The following is a 20,461-nucleotide window of genomic DNA, read 5'->3' on the forward strand; positions in this document are numbered from 1 at the left end:
TAAAATCACCGCTCATTTCACTGCGGTTAAACACCTAATCACACGCTCACACTGAATTAAAACACTGCTCACTACAGTGAGTTTAATCACACACTCACAGTGAATGAAATACGCTGCTCACTAGTTTAATCACACGCTCACAGTGAATTAAAAACACCTAACACTAGAGAGAGTTTCATCACATGCTTGTTGTGAATTAAAAACCCTGCTCACTACTGTGAGTTCAATTACACCCTCTCAGCGAGTTAAAAACACTGCTCACTACTGTGAGTTCAATCGCACACTCACGGTGAATTGTAAACACTGCTCACTACTGTGAGTTCAATCGCACACTCACGGTGAATTGAAAACACTGCTCACTACTGTGAGTTCAATCGCACACTCACGGTGAATTGTAAACACTGCTCACTAGTTTAATCACACACTCACAATGCGTAAAAAACAGCCCTCTAAATGACATGCTTAATTAAAAAGCTGTGGATTAAGTTGAAATGTAGCCTTGCGCAGCTGGTTGAACAGAACTCCACTGAGACCTGCAGGGTCCTCGCACCTGGTTGGTCTGTGTGAATAGTTTTCATGAAAGAATGAAGCCCACCCCCCTCAGCCCCCCGTCCCCCACCCCTCCCCCCCTCCCCCATGTTGGCAGGTAACATTGCACCCGACCTTGAACTGAACTGCTGTGTTATAAGGAATTTGGAAATGTTGGTCTCTGAATATATGCAGGCTGTCTGGCTGGCATGCTTATATTCCACATTTACCGTACGAAATTTGCGAGATAATTGTTATTCACAGAAGAGAGGAGTTATCGATGTTGTGCGGTTGAGCACATTAATAAGCTTTAAATCCTCTTTTTTTCCCCAGATACAGATTAATTTTAAGTGAGACTGTTATTTGAAAGGGAAACGTTGACTACTTGAGTGTTCTAAATACAAGTAAAATACTCTTTGATGGATTTAACAGGCACGGTGATTCACTGGATCTGAAAGTTTGCTAAATAAACAGGCCCGGTTTTCAAGCCCGGCTCTGGTTTTCAGTAGACGGTGAATGTACACTACACAAGGGATCGCTGCCGCCTTTCATCTTCCTGTTTGGTGAAGGCCGGGTGTGTTTGGGGTTCTGTCAGCAGTCGGTACATTTCTGCCGGTTGCTGTATGCCGATGTTTACAGGCATTATGTGTCTGCTTCCGAGGGATAATGGCCAGGGTGCAGACCGGCTAAAGAAATATTTTTTCAGACGTTTCCCCAGCCTAGAGCTTTGTTTGTCTGTGCTTTCCTCACGGTTACACACACACTAGAGAGTTGTGGCAAATTTGTGTACAAAATCCAACGAAAGAATATTTGTAATGAGGCTTTGTTGGCTATAATGTGATCCTTTTGCGCGGATCTATTGTAGACCATTTTTCTTTTTGATAAAATAGTTCATAGCACATAATGAAGTAATCAAAAATGGCACGATAATCCTGTTGTAGGAATCATGTTTTCATCTGCAGGAAGGTGTGTAAAGTATTAAATAAGGGCTGCCAATTTTTGCGGAACTAATTTCTGTGGAGCTGTTTTCTTTTGGCAGACACACATGTGCCTGCTGTACGTGCGTCTGCCAAAAGGTGTATTATCATTTCTTTTTTGGAAGTTCAGTGGGATTCACCCCCCCGCCCCCGCCCCCCCCTTCGCTATTGACACTAATGTGTGTCACTAATGGCCGTTTGAGGGTGAAAGGTCGCCTGAATTCAGACAGGAAGCCGGCCGGCGGCGGGCAGAGCGGAAGCCTCACTTCCTGTTTGACCCTCCCCGCAGGAAAGGATCGGCTGGAGGAAGGAGGCCTTCCACCTGCTGGTGTTCGCCACGGACGACGTCCCGCACCTGGCGCTGGACGGGAAGCTCGGCGGGCTGGTGGAGCCGCACGACGGCCAGTGCCACCTCAACGAGAAGAGCGAGTACAGCGCCTCCACCAGGATGGTGAGGGAACTGCGCGCGTCGGGCAAACTGCTTTTCAGGGGCTTTGTTCCGCAGTGCGTCGCGTGCGGGCAGGCCTTCTGAGAGCGGTTCTGGCAGTTGGGTGCGGCTTTGAGGGCTTCCAGCGCCCATGTGACGCTGTCCTTGCTTCTGAATGGTTACATTCCAGCCGGGCTCCCATAGGCCTTCAGCGGAAATGCACTTACCGCCTAATCCGAGGAGCCTTCCCGCCGTCTCACGCTGTCCGTCAGGGGTAGCTGAGGTTAGTGATTCGATTACCCCCGGGGGGAAGTTCCCTTAATGGGGCGGTTAACATGCCCGAGTTACGCAGCCGGAGTGGATAACTCCCCATAATTCGGCAGTTCCCCGGGAAGCATGTTAACGAATCCGACGGTTATTTCTGCAAGAAGATGTCGTCCTGGTGAATGGCAGATTAATTGATTGCATTGAGGAGATTGCTTGTGGCGCTTTCAGCTCTGTGTTCTGCTGGAGGTCAGGGAATCGGGGGACTAAAGGCTGTCATACCTGCAGGTCCACTAACCCACCTGGGCTGTAGTTCTGTTGAGTGTAATTCCACTTATCCCTGAACCTCAGTGGGTGGGGCCCTGTGCTCTCTGACATCCGAAGAAGCCGTTTTCATCCCATTAAAATAGAGTGGGCAGCCAGTGTCTTCTGCTTTACTACTAGCTTGGCAGCGCCATTTGTTTACATTTCGTTGACAGTTGATGATAGAAATGCCTTATTTTTGCCTTCGGAACTACAAGACAGATCTGCATGTAGGTGCCAGTATTCACAGCAGTGTTTTTTTCTCTCTCTCTCTCTCTCTCTGTCTCGCCCTTTCTTTGGAAGTTCAATAAATAAGTGTAGAAGAGTTTGGACGTGTTATGATGTCACTTCTCCCATAAATCTGGAGAACGACCTCATCGGAGCTCGTTGCGAGCAGCTTTTTGGCGGAGCGAACGATCCCCTCCTCTCAAGATGTTTCAGAGTCCGCTGCGCTCCCGGGGCCAGCTCAAATCCGGAATGTTCCTCGCTGCGTTGCGTTTGAACGACGCGCTTAACGGCTGAACCCACTTGGGTATCAAGTTCTCTATTTTTTCCTGCTACAAAAAATGCGCTCATAACGAGGAGTTGAAGGGGATAACTCATCACTTCTGTTTTTTTTTTGTTTGTTTAATTACCCATGTGGAAGTGTGTCTGAATGGTCCTGGACCTCCCATTGTTGATGCTCTTGTATATTCTCTTTATATTCTCACATCAGTGATTGGCTTAGGATTGCCCAATGAGAGTTGAGAAATCTGCATGTAGAATCTTGGCAGGACAGGTGATTGGACAATGCTGCCCATATGTCCTGTGATGGCAAAATGGGCTTAAGGCTTAAAGGAACAGGCATTATTCCAAACTGTGCATTGTGTTGTGGGTAGGCCCCAAATGAAGCCTTGCGGCTCAGTGAATTGCTCGGTGAAAGTATGGCGGACGGGCCCACAGCAGAATGCATCGTTTCTTTGTTGGAGGGTTCTCAAGATGTGGAAAATGAAGCACTCTTCCCAGAACCACACGCTATTTTTGTATTTGATGAGACATCTGAACTGGAAAGCCTGGAAAAACAACGTTCCTCACGGTCTGTTTGGAGTTACCGGCAAATTTTGGGAGTCTGTGGCACCGCGGGCCCAGCAGGCTACAGCAAATTAGCGACAGCCTCGAAGGCTCGAAGACGAACAGATGGGAACGGGGAAACGTTAAAAAACGCCGTGTGAGCACGCGTGCCGCCACACAGAGGCCCTGACCTGGGGTCTCTCTGCCAGCTGATTGTGCAGGAGACCCCGTTCCTGCAGCAACTGATGATCTGGAGAGTAGAGGAGCAGAAAGATTGTCTTTTTAAACTTGTCGTTGGTCTCAACCTGCTGTCATTTATTTCTGGATTAACGGGAATGTTGGTGATCTGAATGCATTAAAATTTCTTTTCTACCTGATCGATTATTGTCACTGATTGGCCAGAGATTTAAATCATGGAATATGGATGGATGTTCTGTGTCCCGTAGAATGATTGGCTGGTCTATCCTCCAATAGGACTATCCCTCTCTGGCCCTGCTGGGGGAGAAGCTGGCTGAGAACAACATCTATCTCATCTTCGCCGTGACCAAGAAGCTCTATGTTATTTACAAGGTATGTGCCGAAGCGGAGTGATCTCCGGTCTGTTTGCTAAAGAGCGGTTTCACGGGCTGGAGGCTGTAACTGTGAATCACCAGAAACTCCTCCATTTTCTTTTCCTCTCTCTTCTCTAGAACTTCACTGCTCTGATACCTGGTACCACGGTGGAGATTTTAGACCAGGACTCCAAGAACATCATCCAGCTGATTATCAATGCCTATAATGTAAGTGTGCTGCGTCAGTGCATCTGTGTGTGGTTAGAGATGAGGCCAGTTTCGCTGCTGTGGTGGGACTGAGTGTTCCTGTCCGGTGGTTGTAGATTAGAGACGGGATGTTCTGCTGCGTGCTGATGTGTCCCGTTCGATCAAGCGTGTGACTGCGTTGTGTGCTGGGTGGCACGTGTGTGTGTGTGTGTGTGCGCGCGTGTGTGCGTTTGCGTGTGTGCGTGTGAGAGTGTGAGTGAGCATGTGTGTGTGTCTATGTGAGCAAGAGAATATGAGTGTGTGTGTGAGAGCATGTGTGAGCTTGTGTGTGAGCTTGTGTGCATGTATGTGTGTGTTCATGTGCCTGTGTGTCTGTGCATCTGTCTTTTTTCTTTACTAAACTGATGCATTAAATAGACTCAGGTTGGATGCATGTTCATTAGTGAGGGTAATAGCCTGTGAACACTGTAATATTTACAAGAACAACATCTCTGCAGTTCCCGTGTGTAAAAGATGATAAACAACACTGACCCTGCAGAACAGTATTGTGACTCTGTGGAACCAGAGGGAACAAAAACAGACAAATTTGTGGGAATCTGGTCTTTTCAGAGCTACTTTTGTAGAGTGATGGAATGTTCTGTCTGGAGTTCCACCTTGGACCAGAGGGGAGAGATGGGTGGGGAGGATTTCCTCTCCCCCAAAGTCTCTGAGACTCACACCCCCCCCCCCCCTCCTGTGGGCTCAGGCTAACAGGGTCCTTGAGTGGGCACGGAGCGAGATTTGCTTCCAAAATCGAGGCTCCGCTCCTCACCTGAGCTGAGGAAAAGGGATATCGGCAACACCCCAACAGCTCCGAATCGGGGGGAGAGCACTTCCTTCAGCATTCTTCTTAAGAATGTCTGTGACTGTCGAGTGCCCTAGGCTCTTTGTGCATTTGTTTTTACTTTGCCTGAAAAATATTTTTCCTGGCAACGCTGCGTGGTGGCAGTGTTATGGTGTTACAGTTTTTAACCCACAACGGGCCACAAGGGCCAGTGCAGTGAGGTTTATGACATTATTTCCACACAAAATCTAGTTAAAAGTGTTTATATATTTGGAAACAAAATGTCATACGAACAGAAAAACAACGAGGGGGCAGGAGGAGATGTGCAAGCCTTTACTGTACGTTTTCTCTGTGCGTGATATTTGGTACCCCTCAATGATTGGGTCTGACATGGAGCTCCAAATTTCGCTGAACTTTTGGGTGCTTTTCTGTCAGTGTTCCTAACCCAGTTTCACCCCTCGTTCTACCATGTTGGCGTGGCTTTGGGAGCGACGGGATTAAGCCAAATGGTGAAGGAAAAAATGTTCCATGTTTTTTTATTTTTCTAACCAAAGACAGCTGGATGACCTCCAGTTTTCCCTACATCTTTAATTTTTTGTAATTGGACTGTTTGGTGTTGGTCTCCTCCCCTGTTTATTTTTATATTTTTATTTTTATTTATTTATTTATATATTTTCTGGGCGGGTCAGGCAGCGGTCACAGCCTGCATTTTTCTGTTGGTGGATTTAAGGACAGCAGTGCAGTTCAGCTTAGTGCCGTGTGTCAGCTGACGAATGGCACAGACACTGAACTTTATTTGATTTTCTTCTAACTAGATTATTTTATTTGCTCTAAAATATGCATAGTAATAGCATTATCGAGCCCCTTTTTTTCATTGAGCCAAGAATAAGAATAAACACCAGTTCCGGAAACCAGTCGCTAGTCACTGACGACTCCCTATGCATGCGTTTGATTGTCCAAGTCGCACTTTGTACCCGGAGTGATCTGCTTCAGCACTGTCAGGTAAACACGTGGACTCGGCTGGGCGACTGTGGCTTGAAGAATCACACATTATTGCACCATTCATTCACGAATTCGTTCATTCATTCATTCATTCATTCATTCATTCATTCATTCATTCATTCATTCATTCACTCATTCAGCATTTTGTAGGTTTGTGCAGAAGAACATGAAAGAGCCAGTGAACCCATAGCCGTAACCTTAACCTTAGCCAAGTTGTTTTCTGTGACCATAAACTGGATATAATGCAGCTGCTGGTGTCAGTATCTGCTGCTGTTTTGATTTATTTTGTTTTTTTTGTGGGGGGGGGGGCTTCTTAGCAAGTGACTGTTTCAGGGTAACTAATTTCCAATGAACTCTATGTGTGGCTGTTTAAGAAGCAGATTCATTGAAAACCATTTAATGCCCATAGCTTGCCACTCGAGCATTGGACCTGTTCGATATCGGACCCGAGCTTTGGTCTGCACTGTTCCTTTGTGTTTATCTGAGTGCACTGCTCGCCCGTTCTGCAGAACATCCGGTCCAAAGTGGAGCTGACGGTGTGGGACCACCCCGAGGACATCAGCCTGTCGTTCACGGCGACCTGCCAGGACGGGCGCCCGCTGGCCGGCCTCCGGAAGTGCGCCGACCTCAAGATCGGAGACACGGTGAGCCCAAGCGGTTTTTTTGGGTCGCGCCTCGACCCCCGAGGTTCTGGTGACCCGGGGAACGCAGAAACTTGCGATCTGTGCTCCAGTGCTGCCCTGCTATACTCTACTCAGCCATGAGAGTGACTTCAGACTGTGTTTCTCGTCTCTGATTTTATTCACCATGAACTGTTTTAGCGAGCAGTAGCTTTTTTACGGTTTATAAAATGGCGAGTGACTCCGGAATGGAGTCATTGTGGAAAGGCATCATTCCTTGTTGAAGTATGTCAGATTGCAAGCAGGAATTTGGACAAGCCTTGAGCCAGAAGATACTGCAGTGAGTCACTGTGTACAGTATCACAGGCACTGTTATTTTAAATGTTATTAATGTATGCTGGAAAATAACATTTACCTCTGATTCTCTGTGTTGACGTGGCATGATTTGGCCCAGCCTTTCTGCTGAGGCCTCTCAAAAGAGGAGTAAGAAGAGAGAAGGCATCAGGATTTCTGACTCCACAAGTTGAAGCAAATGCAAACCAGCTAATAAACAGGCTCACCCTCTTTGTCTCGTAATGAGCCTTAACTGTAGGGAGCAGGAACACAACTGAGAGGCGGCTGAGCAGTCGGTGGGACTTTTGAGATGCAGAACGTCACGCTGGGTTTCATTAGAACACTGTGCATGTGGCCAAGGTAACTCCGTGGCGTGCAAACACAGGGTTCATATTTTTGGGAGAAGTTGCATAACATCCTGTTTCTGCAGAACCAATGACCGGTCATCATAAAGCAATATGGCTCAAATACACATGGCCAATACCCGGTTCGCTCCCGAGGCGTGTCCTGACCTGCGCTCTGGCTAACGTGCTAACGGCACGGAGCGAGGCGTGTCCCGACCTGCGCTCTGGCTAACGTGCTAACGGCGCGGAGCGAGGCGTGTCCTGACCTGCGCTCTGGCTAACGTGCTAACGGCACGGAGCGAGGCGTGTCCCGACCTGCGCTCTGGCTAACGTGCTAACGGCGCGGAGCGTGTTTCTGGACCGGCTCGTCTCGCCAGCTGTGCGTTTGGACTCGCGCTGTATTCCAGGCCTGGGAAGGTCGTTATGTTTCTTTATTAATGCTGAAAGCGTGCGGTCACGGAGAGGTGGGTTGTCTCCCGGGGCTGGGAGCTGGAGAGGGACGCCGCGGTTTTGGGGAGAGACGTTGGAGTTTCGCTAAATCGAAGCGCCGTCTTATCGGCGGCTGTTCCGCGGTGCTGCGTAGAGCGAGTTCACGAGGACACGTGAGTTATGAAACGCACAGCGGCGTATGGGTCGTGACCTCGGGTGACTTCACTGTCTGAGGCCGGGGCGTGGGATCCCCGTCTCACAGCGGCCCGAGTCCAACGGTTCCTCCTGCGCTCTCTGAAATTGGAGGGAAAAAGGGGCCTCAAATTGAGAAGGTAGTCGGTTGAATGAAGCGCTTCAGTATTCTGGTGGAAGAGGACACCCCCCCCCCCCCCCCCCCCTCCCCCCCCCCCTCCTCCTGGCCAATGGCCATCCGCAGCTCGGAGTGGGCAACTCTGGCTTAAATCCCTTTCGCGACCGATACTGGATCCGGTCCCGACCGAGCCTCCAGAGGGGTAGTTATTTGTGTCGGTTGGCCTCCAGAAGGGCGGTTATTTGTGTCGGTTGTTTGTCATGCGCCGTACGGCACACAATGGCCTTTGTGGCCGCGTACAGGTCCCGCGCTATTGGGTCGGGCGTCCCTTTGTTTCCGCGGTCAGGTGACGAGCGGCCGGTGCGCATTCAGAACGATCTCGCAGCCGAATGTCTTCGCCAGGCCTCGTTCTGGGCTCCCCTTTTTCGCCGTGGTCTCAATGCGGATTTGTGCGTAATCTATTCAAGTGTCTATTCAAAGGGGGGGGGGGGGGGCTGCTTTGTACAAGCCACCACGCAGCGCCTCGACCTTCTGGAATTCTTCTCCCAAGCCCCCGGTGTCTCCCACACGAATTCCAGGGCCTGTCTAATTGGGCATCGGGACGGGGGCATTCTGGGAGCCTGAATATCCGTGAATAGCTAAAAGGGATCCGTCCCAAACTTGTGTATTTGGGCCTGCTGGGGCTTATTTTTCTTCTTCTGGGGAAGGGGTTTGAAAAGGGAAGGGGGTAAGGGGTAAGGGGTAAGGGGGGGGGGGTGTTGTCCCATAGTGCCCAAGTGTCAATCTTCCCTTTCAGTGTGGATGCAGGGAAGTTGGGGTGTCACTCGCTTGCTTGTGGGGACGTGAGAGCTGTACACCGAGAATCTCAACGACCCTCGCACAAAAGTGGGGGGGGGGGGCTTCTGGGGGGCGAGAGGGGTTTGAAAGCGCCTACGGTTACGCTGATGTAAATAACAACCAGGTCTTAATTTTAGGCCGAGACCCCTTGCAAATGTCTTATGGCAGTGCTGCAGTCTTACAGGTATACATACGTACATCTGAGCCTCATCTGTGTCCTACGTGAGAACATTTTGTGCAGCATGAGGAAAGGCAGCCAGAAATTTAAATGCATTCATGAATGAACTAGCAAGACCGTTTTTATGCTCGTGTAGGAGAAGATCATCGCGCGTCTCATATATATCTCACGCTGATCATGTGCTTCTCAGAAACAGGAAGGTAAACTGGGAGAAAGCAATCCATCTGTTGCACATGCATTTTCAGATTTTATTGCAAACAGGCTGCAGACAGACACACACACGTTTGGACACACGCAGTGTCTTCATCGGAGTCCAAACAATTAACGTTGTACTGGAGCGGACCTGGAGGACTATGACTCCCTGGCTGGCATCGGATGCATGCTTGTGTGCCCTCACTCAAAATGGAGGACGTCGCGTGGATCGGACAGCGGGCCTATGAGCACATTGCGACTGGGCATTCCAAATTCCGAGAGACAAAGGAAAAAAGAACTTTGGGATAAACGTTTATCCACACTGGTGGCACGTTTAGCTACGCGGCGGTTTGAGTGTTAATGCTGTGGAAGAGGACAGAACGGAACGATGCCTGTGCGAGAAGGAGTGGGTCTTTATGGGTGGCGTGTGTGAACGGCCAGTGACCAGCGCCCGTGATAATTACTGCAGGTCAAACAAACGGCCGTTTCCTGTTTGCCCTCTCGAAGAAATTGCAGCCCCCATCGCATCCGCCACACCAACCTCCCCCTCCCTCCCCCGGCTTCGTGCTGGTCACTGGACAGGGCTAGCGCAAAGTTCCCCTAGGTCTCGGAATGCCGGTCCTTTCTTATATTGGTAGATTATTGCCAAAGCAGGGCCAAATATGCACGTACAGATTCTCCACTGCACCTGTCTGTCTCTTTCTGTTTGTAGCTATTGTTGTCCATCCCTTACGTGTTGTAAGGTGGGATTTAATTGAGGTACTGTAAAGCACCTTGCTTATTAGGTACGATACAGCTTTAAGATACCAAGGATTTGAACCTGTAACCCTCAGGTTTGTAGGGTTGCATTCGAAACGCAACCACGTTGCAATCCTATAACACACATCTGCTTTCTCCTGACAGCATTAGTACCAACTTTTTTTTTTCTCTCTCCTTTTCCCGCCGAAAACTGCAGTTCGTAGTGCCCTCGTTCCAACAGTCTTTAATAGTCTTTAATACTGTGGACATCGTGCCTCACATGTCCAGTAAATCTAATTGTGGTCCTTATTACCTTATTAAGACCAGGATGCTCCCCTGGCCTCGGGTGGAGAGAGACTGCCGCTCCCCTCCGGACCCGAGCCCAGGTCTTATGACCCGAAGTGTGTGTCAGGGGAGAGGGTCCGGTTATGCTGCTTTCTTAATTTTGTCTTCTTTTTTAGAGTCACACACCCCGCATGTCCCACACACCCCATTTTCGGCAGTTGCCTGCTGGGTGGGTGTGGACTCTGGGAGCAGGACAGTGATGTCATGGGCGTGGGTTTGGAATCGGAGGAGAGTTTTGGACAGACTGTGCCGCAGTTCCTTCCCTGGAATGCTAAGTTTGTTTGTTGAAGATGCAATCGAGCAGGGGAAAGTTTCCTCTCATGAATGATGGAGACATGCAAGGATGTTTTGTTTTTAAAGCGCTGGTAACCATCCCTGTTCCTGGAGATCGACCGTCCTGGGGGTTTTCACTCCAACCCTAACAAAGCTCCCCTCATTCAACAGCTAGAGATCTCTTTCAGCTGCTAATTAGTAGAGTCAGACGTGCCAAAATTAGGGTTGGAATGAAAACATACAAGGTGGTAGATCTCCAGGAACAAGGCTGATTAACGCCGTTTTAAATATTTAGAAGTGGGGAATTATTTGATTAGCAGAAGACTTTATGAGGTTTATGTGCTTTCGAGAGCTTATAGCGAGCTCAGTTTGGGTCGATAATCCTTGAATCTCGGGTGGAGGGTAACGACCGGATGCACATCACGCTGGCCCAGGAGACCTCAGACGAGGATTAAACAGGACCTTCAGGCACGAGTGTTTTTGGTCGCCTCCCGTCGGCCTTTTGAAGTTTGTGAGATGGACTCTGGTCTCAGGACGAGGAGAGTAGTTCACAGTGGGGCTTCTCTGCTTCTCCCGTCCCGACTGTTTACAGAGCTCAACTTTCTCAGGCGGAAAAAAGATGCCTTTCCGAGCAGCCGAGTAATTGTTCTTTCCTGTCTGCTAGTAGAGCAGTTGTGTTGGAGTGCTGGGCTTTGCAGTAGACCGGTTGTGTAGGAATGCTGGGCTTTGCAGTAGACCAGTTGTGTTGGAATGCTGGGCTTTGCAGTAGACCAGTTGTGTTGGAATGCTGGGCTTTGCAGTAGACCAGTTGTGTTGGAGTGCTGGGCTTTGCAGTAGAGCCGTTGTGTTGAAGTGCTTGGCTTTGCAGTAGACCAGTTGTGTTGGAGTGCTGGGCTTTGCAGTAGAGCAGTTGTGTTGGAGTGCTTGGCTTTGCAGTAGACCAGTTGTGTTGGAATGCTGGGCTTTGCAGTAGACCAGTTGTGTTGGAATGCTGGGCTTTGCAGTAGACCAGTTGTGTTGGAATGCTGGGCTTTGCAGTAGACCAGTTGTGTTGAAGTGCTGGGCTTTGCAGTTGACCAGTTGTGTTGGAGTGCTGGGCTTTGCAGTAGACCAGTTGTGTTGGAATGCTGGGCTTTGCAGTAGACCAGTTGTGGCGGAATGCTGGGCTTTGCAGTAGACCAGTTGTGTTGGAATGCTGGGCTTTGCAGTAGACCAGTTGTGTTTGAGTGCTGGGCTTTGCAGTAGACCAGTTGTGTTGGAATGCTGGGCTTTGCAGTAGACCAGTTGTGTTGGAGTGCGCGGCTTTGCAGTAGACCAGTTGTGTTGGAATGCTGGGCTTTGCAGTAGACCAGTTGTGTTGGAGTGCGCGGCTTTGCAGTAGACCAGTTGTGTTGGAATGCTGGGCTTTGCAGTAGACCAGTTGTGTTGGAATGCTGGGCTTTGCAGTAGACCAGTTGTGTTGGAGTGCTGGGCTTTGCAGTAGACCAGTTGTGTTGGAATGCTGGGCTTTGCAGTAGACCAGTTGTGTTGGAGTGCTGGGCTTTGCAGTAGACCAGTTGTGTTGGAGTGCTGGGCTTTGCAGTCCCTGTCTCAGTGTAGGGGTCTGTCAGAGTCGTCACACATAGGAATGCTAGTCGCCTGGAAGCGTGGTCTCCTGGAGAAAGCTGCGTCTCATTTGTTTATTTGTTTATGAGCAACTGTTTTGTCCTCATTTGTTTTTGTTTTTTCCTCTTTTCCCCCTAATTTAGAACAGCTGCTCGCAATATGCCTGTTCCTGTGCTGCAGTGTGTTCGGTTAGCATGGCAGATCCTTCAGAAATGCATGCATGCATGCATGCGTGCATGCGCGCATTCACACGTGCATGCGTACTCCCGCTTCTGCAGCACCCCCAGATGAGAGGCTCAATCATTCCGTCAGACCTGTCCGCACCCCTCGCAGATCTGCTCCATGCATACTGCAGTTTGCCTGGTTGGCCAGGGGGGTCGCTGTTGTGCGCTGGGACAATATCCCGCCAAATAAGCCCCTCCCCTCCGGCGACGCTGCGGCCGTTTCCGCGTCGCTCCCTTAGGGTCTCCGGCCGCGGTCGGCACTGGCGCAGTCAGGGTTCTATTCCGGAACACTGGGCTCGGCGCTGCGGGAAGAACCTGAGGCCCGGCTGCTTACGCCACCCGAGAACCACAGGAAGTGATGTCAGTCTCCAAGGCAGGAAGTCCAGGGGTCAGAAGAGTAAGAAGTCCTGCCTCGTGTTTCTTCAGCCATGTTGATTTCACTGATTAGTTCTACCTGCCTGGCTGAAGAATTGAGCTAATTAAGCAAATCCGGGTGACTGGAACAAAGTGCTGTGGTGGACTTTTTACTTTCTGAACCTGGGTTTTTATCACCCCCGACCCTCGCTGTTGGCAGGCAGTTTACAGGAACACGTTCTTCTGTAAACCCTTTCGAGGGCTTCTCGCTCTGTTGGAATGTGTCTGTTGCCCTCTTGGTGCGGAGTGCTATTAACATGTTTGCCATAGCTGCGAGTCCCCCCGCGTGTGTGACACAGTGAGAGCAGCCCCCCGTCTGTAATCAGTGCGTCGGATGAAGGCCGGGACTGTTCCTCCTGCGCGCGACTGAGAAGGACACTTTGTTCAGGGTTCGAGGGTTTTTCTAGCTGGAGAATCGGCTCTTTGTGCGTGAGGAGGACACCCTTTAGAAGCGAGAGCGCAGGAATTAAAGCTAAATCCGCCCTGAGCTGCGCTCGCAGGACTGCGTCTGTAATCTTATCTGTTCCATTTCCTCTGCCACACACCTGCTGCCACTCCAGCAGCGCAATCAGCCTGTTTAGTGCAAATGAAGTTACTCTTCACTCCGAAGCCTGGCTGATGTCATTCCTTTTTTTTACACAATGTTATAATACCATGGAATGTTTGGTTATGAAACTGATATGATAATGGGTACGTTCTGTAAATTTATGAAGACAAATTTAGAACTGGATTTTTTTTTTTTTTTTTTTGGTTTAGCCACAAATGAGCGGTTAAGATGTCGGGGAAACCACTGGAACGCACACAGCTCAGCGTTCGCTGCGTTAAATGACACGTGTCAGATTTCACTGCCGTCGATCTGTGAGGAACACAAGACGCAAGAAGATAGCGGAAGGGCGGGGTGGATCAACAGGAAAATCAAGAATTTTGACTGGTTCACTTCCTGCAATGGGAAAATCAAGAATGCCTTTCATTGGCTTATTTCCTTCAATGGGGAAATCAAGAATGCCTTTCATTGGCTCATTTCCTTCGATGGGGAAATCAAGAATGCTTTTGATTGGTTCGCTTACTTTCCCTGAGCGGTCCAAAAGGGTGGCAGTCCCCTAACTTCTCCATTAATTATGTCCTGTTAAGTATAGGGATAAAATGAGATTAAGTCAAGTCGTTTTATTCAGTTTCTTAACGCAGTGCAACCTCCCAAATCTCTTCCGCCACTCCCAGCAGTAGATTTCTTCGGGCTGACGTTTACAAGTTTGCTTATTTTAGTTTTCTGAATGCATGTACGTTATGATATTGGTCTTGTTTTTGCTCAGCCTTTACTGTGTTTAATGGTTCGCTGCAGCTGGGCTATCTGACGAGTGGGAAAATGCGGTGTTAGACTATGATTCAGAGTTTATTTTGGTCTGGGTTTACAAAAGTAAGGAAGGAAATGCATTCCCTTTCCCTACGTGCACTCGAATCATGTGAGTGTGAGTGAAGTTTGTTTGTACAGACACCTTGTTCATACATTTTGGTCCATTAGTAACTGCCTAGTTTGGATGAATATGTACCTTGTATTTAGTGCTGGACTTGCACCTGGGGTGACAAGTGAGGCGTTTCCTGTTTCAGTACTGACAACTAAGCAATCCGAGGATTGGCCGTTTGTAGCCACGCTGACGGATGTTTAAAATGGACCCAGGGACTTCGGGCCCCAAATGCTTAATGCTGATGTCAGGACCGTGAGTCAGTTTCCTGAGTCGAGCAGTGTCAACAGTCAGTGCCCTTATTTACTGTTCAAAACCAAATGCTGAACGCTAGTGGTATTACATGATAAAACTACTCACTTATCCTGCAGGCAAAATATGTTGTTTTATTTTATTTTATAAATTCTTATTATCAAGGACACTAAATTGGCTGGTTCATTGATAGGCAGACTAATCCAGTGGATTGACCTTAGTGAAAATATGCAGCTCAGTCAGTCATATTGAAATTAACGGCTAGCTTATCAGAAGATCGAGATAAAGACCAAGTATCACACGTGTAATGTACTGATGCAGGGTTTACTATATTAAACACAACTTGTTAAAGACCTGAAAATTAAATGAGATGTGATCACAAAGCAGATAAATGAAAGGGAACCACATCTTATCGATCCCAGATTATCCCAGAATGCACCTGGCAAGTGCACCCAGAGAACCGGGTGAGAGTCGGGACAAAAGGTGTTTGTGTCGCTTACCAGCAACACACCAAGGACATCTTTTTAAGGTCATCACACAAATGATCTTCTCATGATGAATACTGTGGAAACATGGTTCTGTTGGGGCTCTGTTTTTTTTTTCAGAAACATTTTCTGTGCTTCTCTGTTAGCAATCGACCTTGGACAGTGTAACAAAGTAAAGGCCAATAGCCACACTTTAGACTTCCACTTCCACGTGATGTGTAGGAGGGTATAACGTGTGTCAGAGTGGCATTTCTTGTTTGAGTCATCTAACCCCACCCTACCATAATTTTTGTCTCTAATCCCCTGGTAACAGTCACTCTGCATGCACGCACACACACACACACAGACACGCGCACACACACACACACACACACAGACAACTCACACATACACCTCACACCTCCAGAAGAACTGCCATAATTGCCCCCCCCCCACCACCCCTCTCAGGTGCTTGCCCTCGTTTATTTCTGGCTTCCCTTCCTCTGTGGTTATTTATCTTATAGCTTTATCTGGCCTTCTGAAATCCCCTAGCCTAGAACTAGCTGAAGGTAGTCTCACTGGACAGGATAAAAATGCATTTCAGATCCACCCGTACGCTGCGTTGACTCCAGCGTTAATATTTGAACCTTGAACTCGAAGGTTTCCCCCGGTCCCCCCCCCCCCCCAACCCCCCCCCCCCCGTAGCTGAACGCTAACGGCCGTCTCCTCTTGTCCGCCCCGGCAGGTGTCCTTCAACGTGAGCGTGGAGGCGCGGGGCTGCCCCGCCGCGGACGAGCGGCAGAGCTTCACCATACGGCCCGTGGGCTTCAAGGACCGGCTGGAGGTGCAGGTGGCGTACCGCTGCGACTGCGGCTGCACGCAGCTGACGCAGCCCAACAGCACGCGCTGCAGCGGGGCGGGCACGCACAGCTGCGGCACCTGCGGCTGCGAGCCGGGCTACCTGGGCACGCGCTGCGAGTGCCAGGAGGGCGAGGCGGGCAGCGTGCAGCTGGCGGCCTGCCGCGAGGCCGAGGGCAAGCAGGTGTGCGGCGGGCGCGGCGAGTGCCGCTGCAACCAGTGCCTCTGCTACGAGTCCGAGTTCGGCAAGATCTACGGCCGCTTCTGCGAGTGCGACGACTTCTCCTGCGCCCGCCACAAGGGGGTGCTCTGCTCCGGTGAGCCCCGGAGCGCGCCTGTGTTACACTGCACACACGCACACGCGCACACACACACACATGTACACACACGTACACACTCACACACGCATATACACTCGCACGTATATATATATATACACGCACGCGCACACACTCATACACACACATACATGCACATGCTCGCAAACACACACACACACATGAACATTCATACACACACTTGCACGCACACACACATACACAGATGTACACACTCGCATATACACACACACACACACACTCTCGTATATAATCTGAGCTACATTACCATATTCGCATTTGCACGTGCAGGTTGTAGATTGCTCAGGTTACCCGAGTCACTGTGCCACTTTGTTTCAAAGTCTGAAGTTCATATCCTGTTACTGTGGAATCTGCTAGAAGAGAACATCACTGTCAGAATGTAACAAAGTTCTCAGCTTGTGACTTGGCATTGTGTGAATGAGAGATCCAGAGAGGTTTATGTTTTCCTCCTCAGTGATGGGGGGATGGGGGTGGGGAGGGGCTTGGAGCAGGAGAACAGGAAATGCATAGAGTAGCTTCCTGTTTCACGGTGAAGGTGAGAGACTCCTTTGATCTTTGGAATTTTCTGCTGGAATGAACGTGCCGCGCGTTTCACCCGGTTCCCCGGTGGAAATGCGAACGCAGCTGCGGTGTGGAGCTCAGCCCCGAGCAGCCGCAGGTGTGTTTGTACCTGCATACCTGCGCGGGGTGTGCCTCGGTAATTGGGCAGTGCCGGCTGTACTGCCGGCACACAGCTCTCCTGGCGCTGGGTCTCGTGTCACCAGGGTCTGGGCACCCCTCCCTGGCTGGCACAGCCGATGCCCCCTGACTCTTTGCTGTCGTGTCGGTCGTTCGTGGAAGCTGTGTTTTGTTGATGTTGTCCATCTGGGCAAACCATTTTCTCACCCAACTACCAGCGTGAGTTTTATCTTCTCCAAGGTATTGACTAGGGCTGCCCAACCTTGTTCCTGGAGATCTACCATCCTGTTGGTGTTCATTCCAACCCTAAGGACACCCTCATTCAACAGCTCAAGATTTTGTTGAGCTGCTAATTAGTAGACTCAGATGTGCCCAATTAGAGTTCAAATGAAAACCTACCAGACAGTAAATCTTCAGGAACAGGGTTGGGCAACCCTGCTCTAGCCGTTGAATGAGGTGTGCTTTTTTTTTTAGGGTTGGAGTGAAAAAGGGTACATTAGTTCTGTATTGGCTGAGTGCTGAGTAGGAGTTTTTAAGTACCCTCTTTAGGACCCAGGAGACACCAGGCAGCTCTGTTTGAAGGGCGGAGACTCCGCCAGATTGGCGGTCGGGTCTGAAGGCAGCCGGTCCGCTCTTCGTTTACTTCATTCTCTTCAATTTAAGCGCAGAAAAGGTGCGCTTGGTGTGTGAAAGGTGCGCTATCCGTTAGACGTGCTCGCCGAGGTCCGTGCCGATGGAACCTGCGTTTGTGCTCGAGGTCCCGCCCCGGCTGAATGAGACAGATGTCCCGCGAGGAGGAGGACGGCGGGGCTGTAGGTTTTTGTGGAGAGGGAGAGACGACCCTCACATGTTAAACAGGCTGGCCCGTCCCGTTCACACAGCTCCGAAAGCACTACCAGTGCACCCTTCTGGTCCGGGACCCTTGGAGAGCTGGCATGGGCACAGATCCCCCGCACCCCCAACCCCTAACAACACCCAACAACCCCCCCCCCCCCACATCCAAAACCAGGCCCACTAACCACAGTTGCAGCTTTGTAATGGGCAGCCTTTTGTTTATCCTGTGCACAATGCGCTGGCCTGTGCTAGAGAGAGCGCGGAGTTCTGTTTGGTCAGCAGGATCAGTCGGGTTGGGAGCGCTAGCCCCCGCCGTTTCGGGAGAAGCCCGTTCCTGGCCGGCTGGCCCGGCGGAGAGAGAGAGAGAGAGAGAGGGAGAGAGAGAGAGAGAGAGAGAGAGAGAGAGAGGGGGATCGGAACCCGCGAGGAGTAATTAAATGTTAACAGCCCAGTTCCTTCGGCCCCCTCGTTTCCCAGGACAGCGCTCGGCCTCATGGGTAACGAGTTCTTTTAATGATTCCGGATCGTTCTGGGCACTGCGCTCCAGCGTCGCGGGCTAATTGCTTGCAGAGGAGTGTGTGTGTGTGTGTGTGTGTGTGTGTGTGTGTGTGTGTGTGTGAATAGTCCTTGTAAAACTTCCCCCCGGTGCCGGTCCGTCAGCCCAAACAGCTGTTCGTACGAAGCCGGCCAAAGTCATCGGTCTTCCAGAAAGCTCCTCGATGATATCGTTAGGTGTTGTTTTTTTCGGTTTCCTCGCCGTGGTGCTTACCACCTTGTCTTTCATTTCCTGAGATAGGTTTGTACTTCCAGGGGTAGGTTGGAAGCCTTCGTGTGGATTTGTTGTTCAACAGTTTGTGGAGTTTTTGTCTGCACTCAGCTAGCGGGGCCATAAATTAAGCTGTCCGCGCGTGTCAGCGATGACAAACGACCCAGCTTTCGTCGGGCTGAAGTCGACGCTGACTTGTCGGAGGAGCGTCGCCGTAGCCAACCTGCATTGGAGAACCACAGCTGCTCCGGGGCCTGGCGTTCAGACTCCTGGAGTCTGCTTTGAACGCTGGGTTACTGGGGCAAAAGGCAATCCAGGGCTTCTGCGAGGTGATTGGCTGTTAGGTACTCAATTAAAGACAGCTGTGCAGGAGCAGGCCCTGGGTTTTGGGGGGGGGGGGAGGCGGTACTCAGAAGGTAACTCTTTCATAGCCAGCACTCTGTTATTTTAAAGACCATGGCCCTTTCAGGGACAGGCCGTATCTCACAGCTGTGTGAGTACGCTCGACCCCCCCCCCCCCACCCCCCCTCGACCCCTCCCCACATACCCCCCCTTCCCCACTTCCTCATTCTTTGATATTTGTTTTCCAAAAGCCCTTAGAGGAATTGCCTGTTTATTTAATCTCTGAAGTATTAGGTAACAAAATGTTGTTTATTTGGAAGCAGCCATTAATGTTTGTTTTATTTTTAGTTTTGCTTCTTGTTGGTGAAGCGTTTGGGAATTCAATTATATTTATATGTTTATTTTACTATTTTTTAGCCCAGTTTTTTGTTTTTTTTAAATTCGGAATACCCACACATATGCCTCCACCCATCCCGTACTGCCACAGATTCAGAAGGCAGATGTTTACAGCAAATTTGCAGTTACACACCCCGTTCACATCTGCAATCTTATGACCTTTTCCTGAGCTACTACTAAATCAAGTGTAACATGATAGCACTGTGGAATTTCAGCTGTATTTTTGCACTTGAATATTATTTATAATTCTCTGTGTATACTCTAGTTTATTACAAAATGGCACAGATTGAGGAAATTAAGTGATTGTTTTGCCCTATGCTTCTGTTTGGTGTCAGAGGCAGATAGGAGTCCAGCATTTTGATTGGCCATTTTTCTGTTGATCACAGTCCTGCTGTAAAACAAAAACGAAAAGTAAAGGCTCTCAATGAGTGTTTATGGGATAGCATGCTTGAGTTAGAGCATCCGGCCCTGTTGTTTCATAGTGTCCCATTGCACTCGCACACTCCTGCACTGGCCTATTCAGTGTCATAGGAAGCTGAGCAGAGACCCGGTTTTACACTGAGCTATTCCTGGAGTGAGAAATGGGCCCGAATTCAAGTCCACATTGAGATGTGAAGTTCAATTTAGACTGGTGTAAGTGTGTAATGGTGACCTCCAGTACCATACTGAAATGTAGACACAGTAGTGTGAACTTTCAGGGTTTGGATTCTCTATGTTGTATGGTCTTTTGCCAGTCCTTACCTTCTATAGATACCATTTGTTTATTTAATGTGGGTTTCCTTTTTTTTTTTTTTTTTTAATCAACCTCCGGTATGGTATGAATTATAAGAAAGACTAAAAGGCATTCATATATTCTATGATCATTTTCCAGTTGATCTACCAATTTACCAGAGTTCATGAAACTGAAGTCGTTCACTTGCATTCCAGGGAAACTGATGCTGTGTGTGTGTTTGTGTGTGTGTGTGTGTGTGTGTGTGTGTGTGTGTGTGTGTGCGCGCGTGCGCTTTTGACAAAGCTGCAATAAACCTTGACTCTGTAGTTCTCGGGTACACATCTGCTGCTGGTTTTCCCCACAATA

The 20,461-nt window shown here is 49.5% G+C and overlaps 1 protein-coding gene across 1 annotated transcript in view; it reads left to right on the plus strand.

Annotated features, from left to right (window-relative positions):
- itgb5 (integrin, beta 5) overlaps window positions 1-20,461 on the plus strand; it is a 46,765-nt gene that overhangs the window by 5,344 nt on the left and 20,960 nt on the right. The window contains exons 6-10 of the mRNA XM_035410855.1: window positions 1,795-1,956; window positions 4,024-4,119; window positions 4,239-4,328; window positions 6,642-6,776; window positions 15,896-16,325. Of these exons, the coding sequence (XP_035266746.1) occupies window positions 1,795-1,956; window positions 4,024-4,119; window positions 4,239-4,328; window positions 6,642-6,776; window positions 15,896-16,325 (913 nt within the window). The remainder of the gene's footprint in view (window positions 1-1,794; window positions 1,957-4,023; window positions 4,120-4,238; window positions 4,329-6,641; window positions 6,777-15,895; window positions 16,326-20,461) is intronic.

Source organism: Anguilla anguilla, chromosome 3, assembly GCF_013347855.1.
Source record: "Anguilla anguilla isolate fAngAng1 chromosome 3, fAngAng1.pri, whole genome shotgun sequence".
NCBI lineage: Eukaryota > Metazoa > Chordata > Actinopteri > Anguilliformes > Anguillidae > Anguilla > Anguilla anguilla.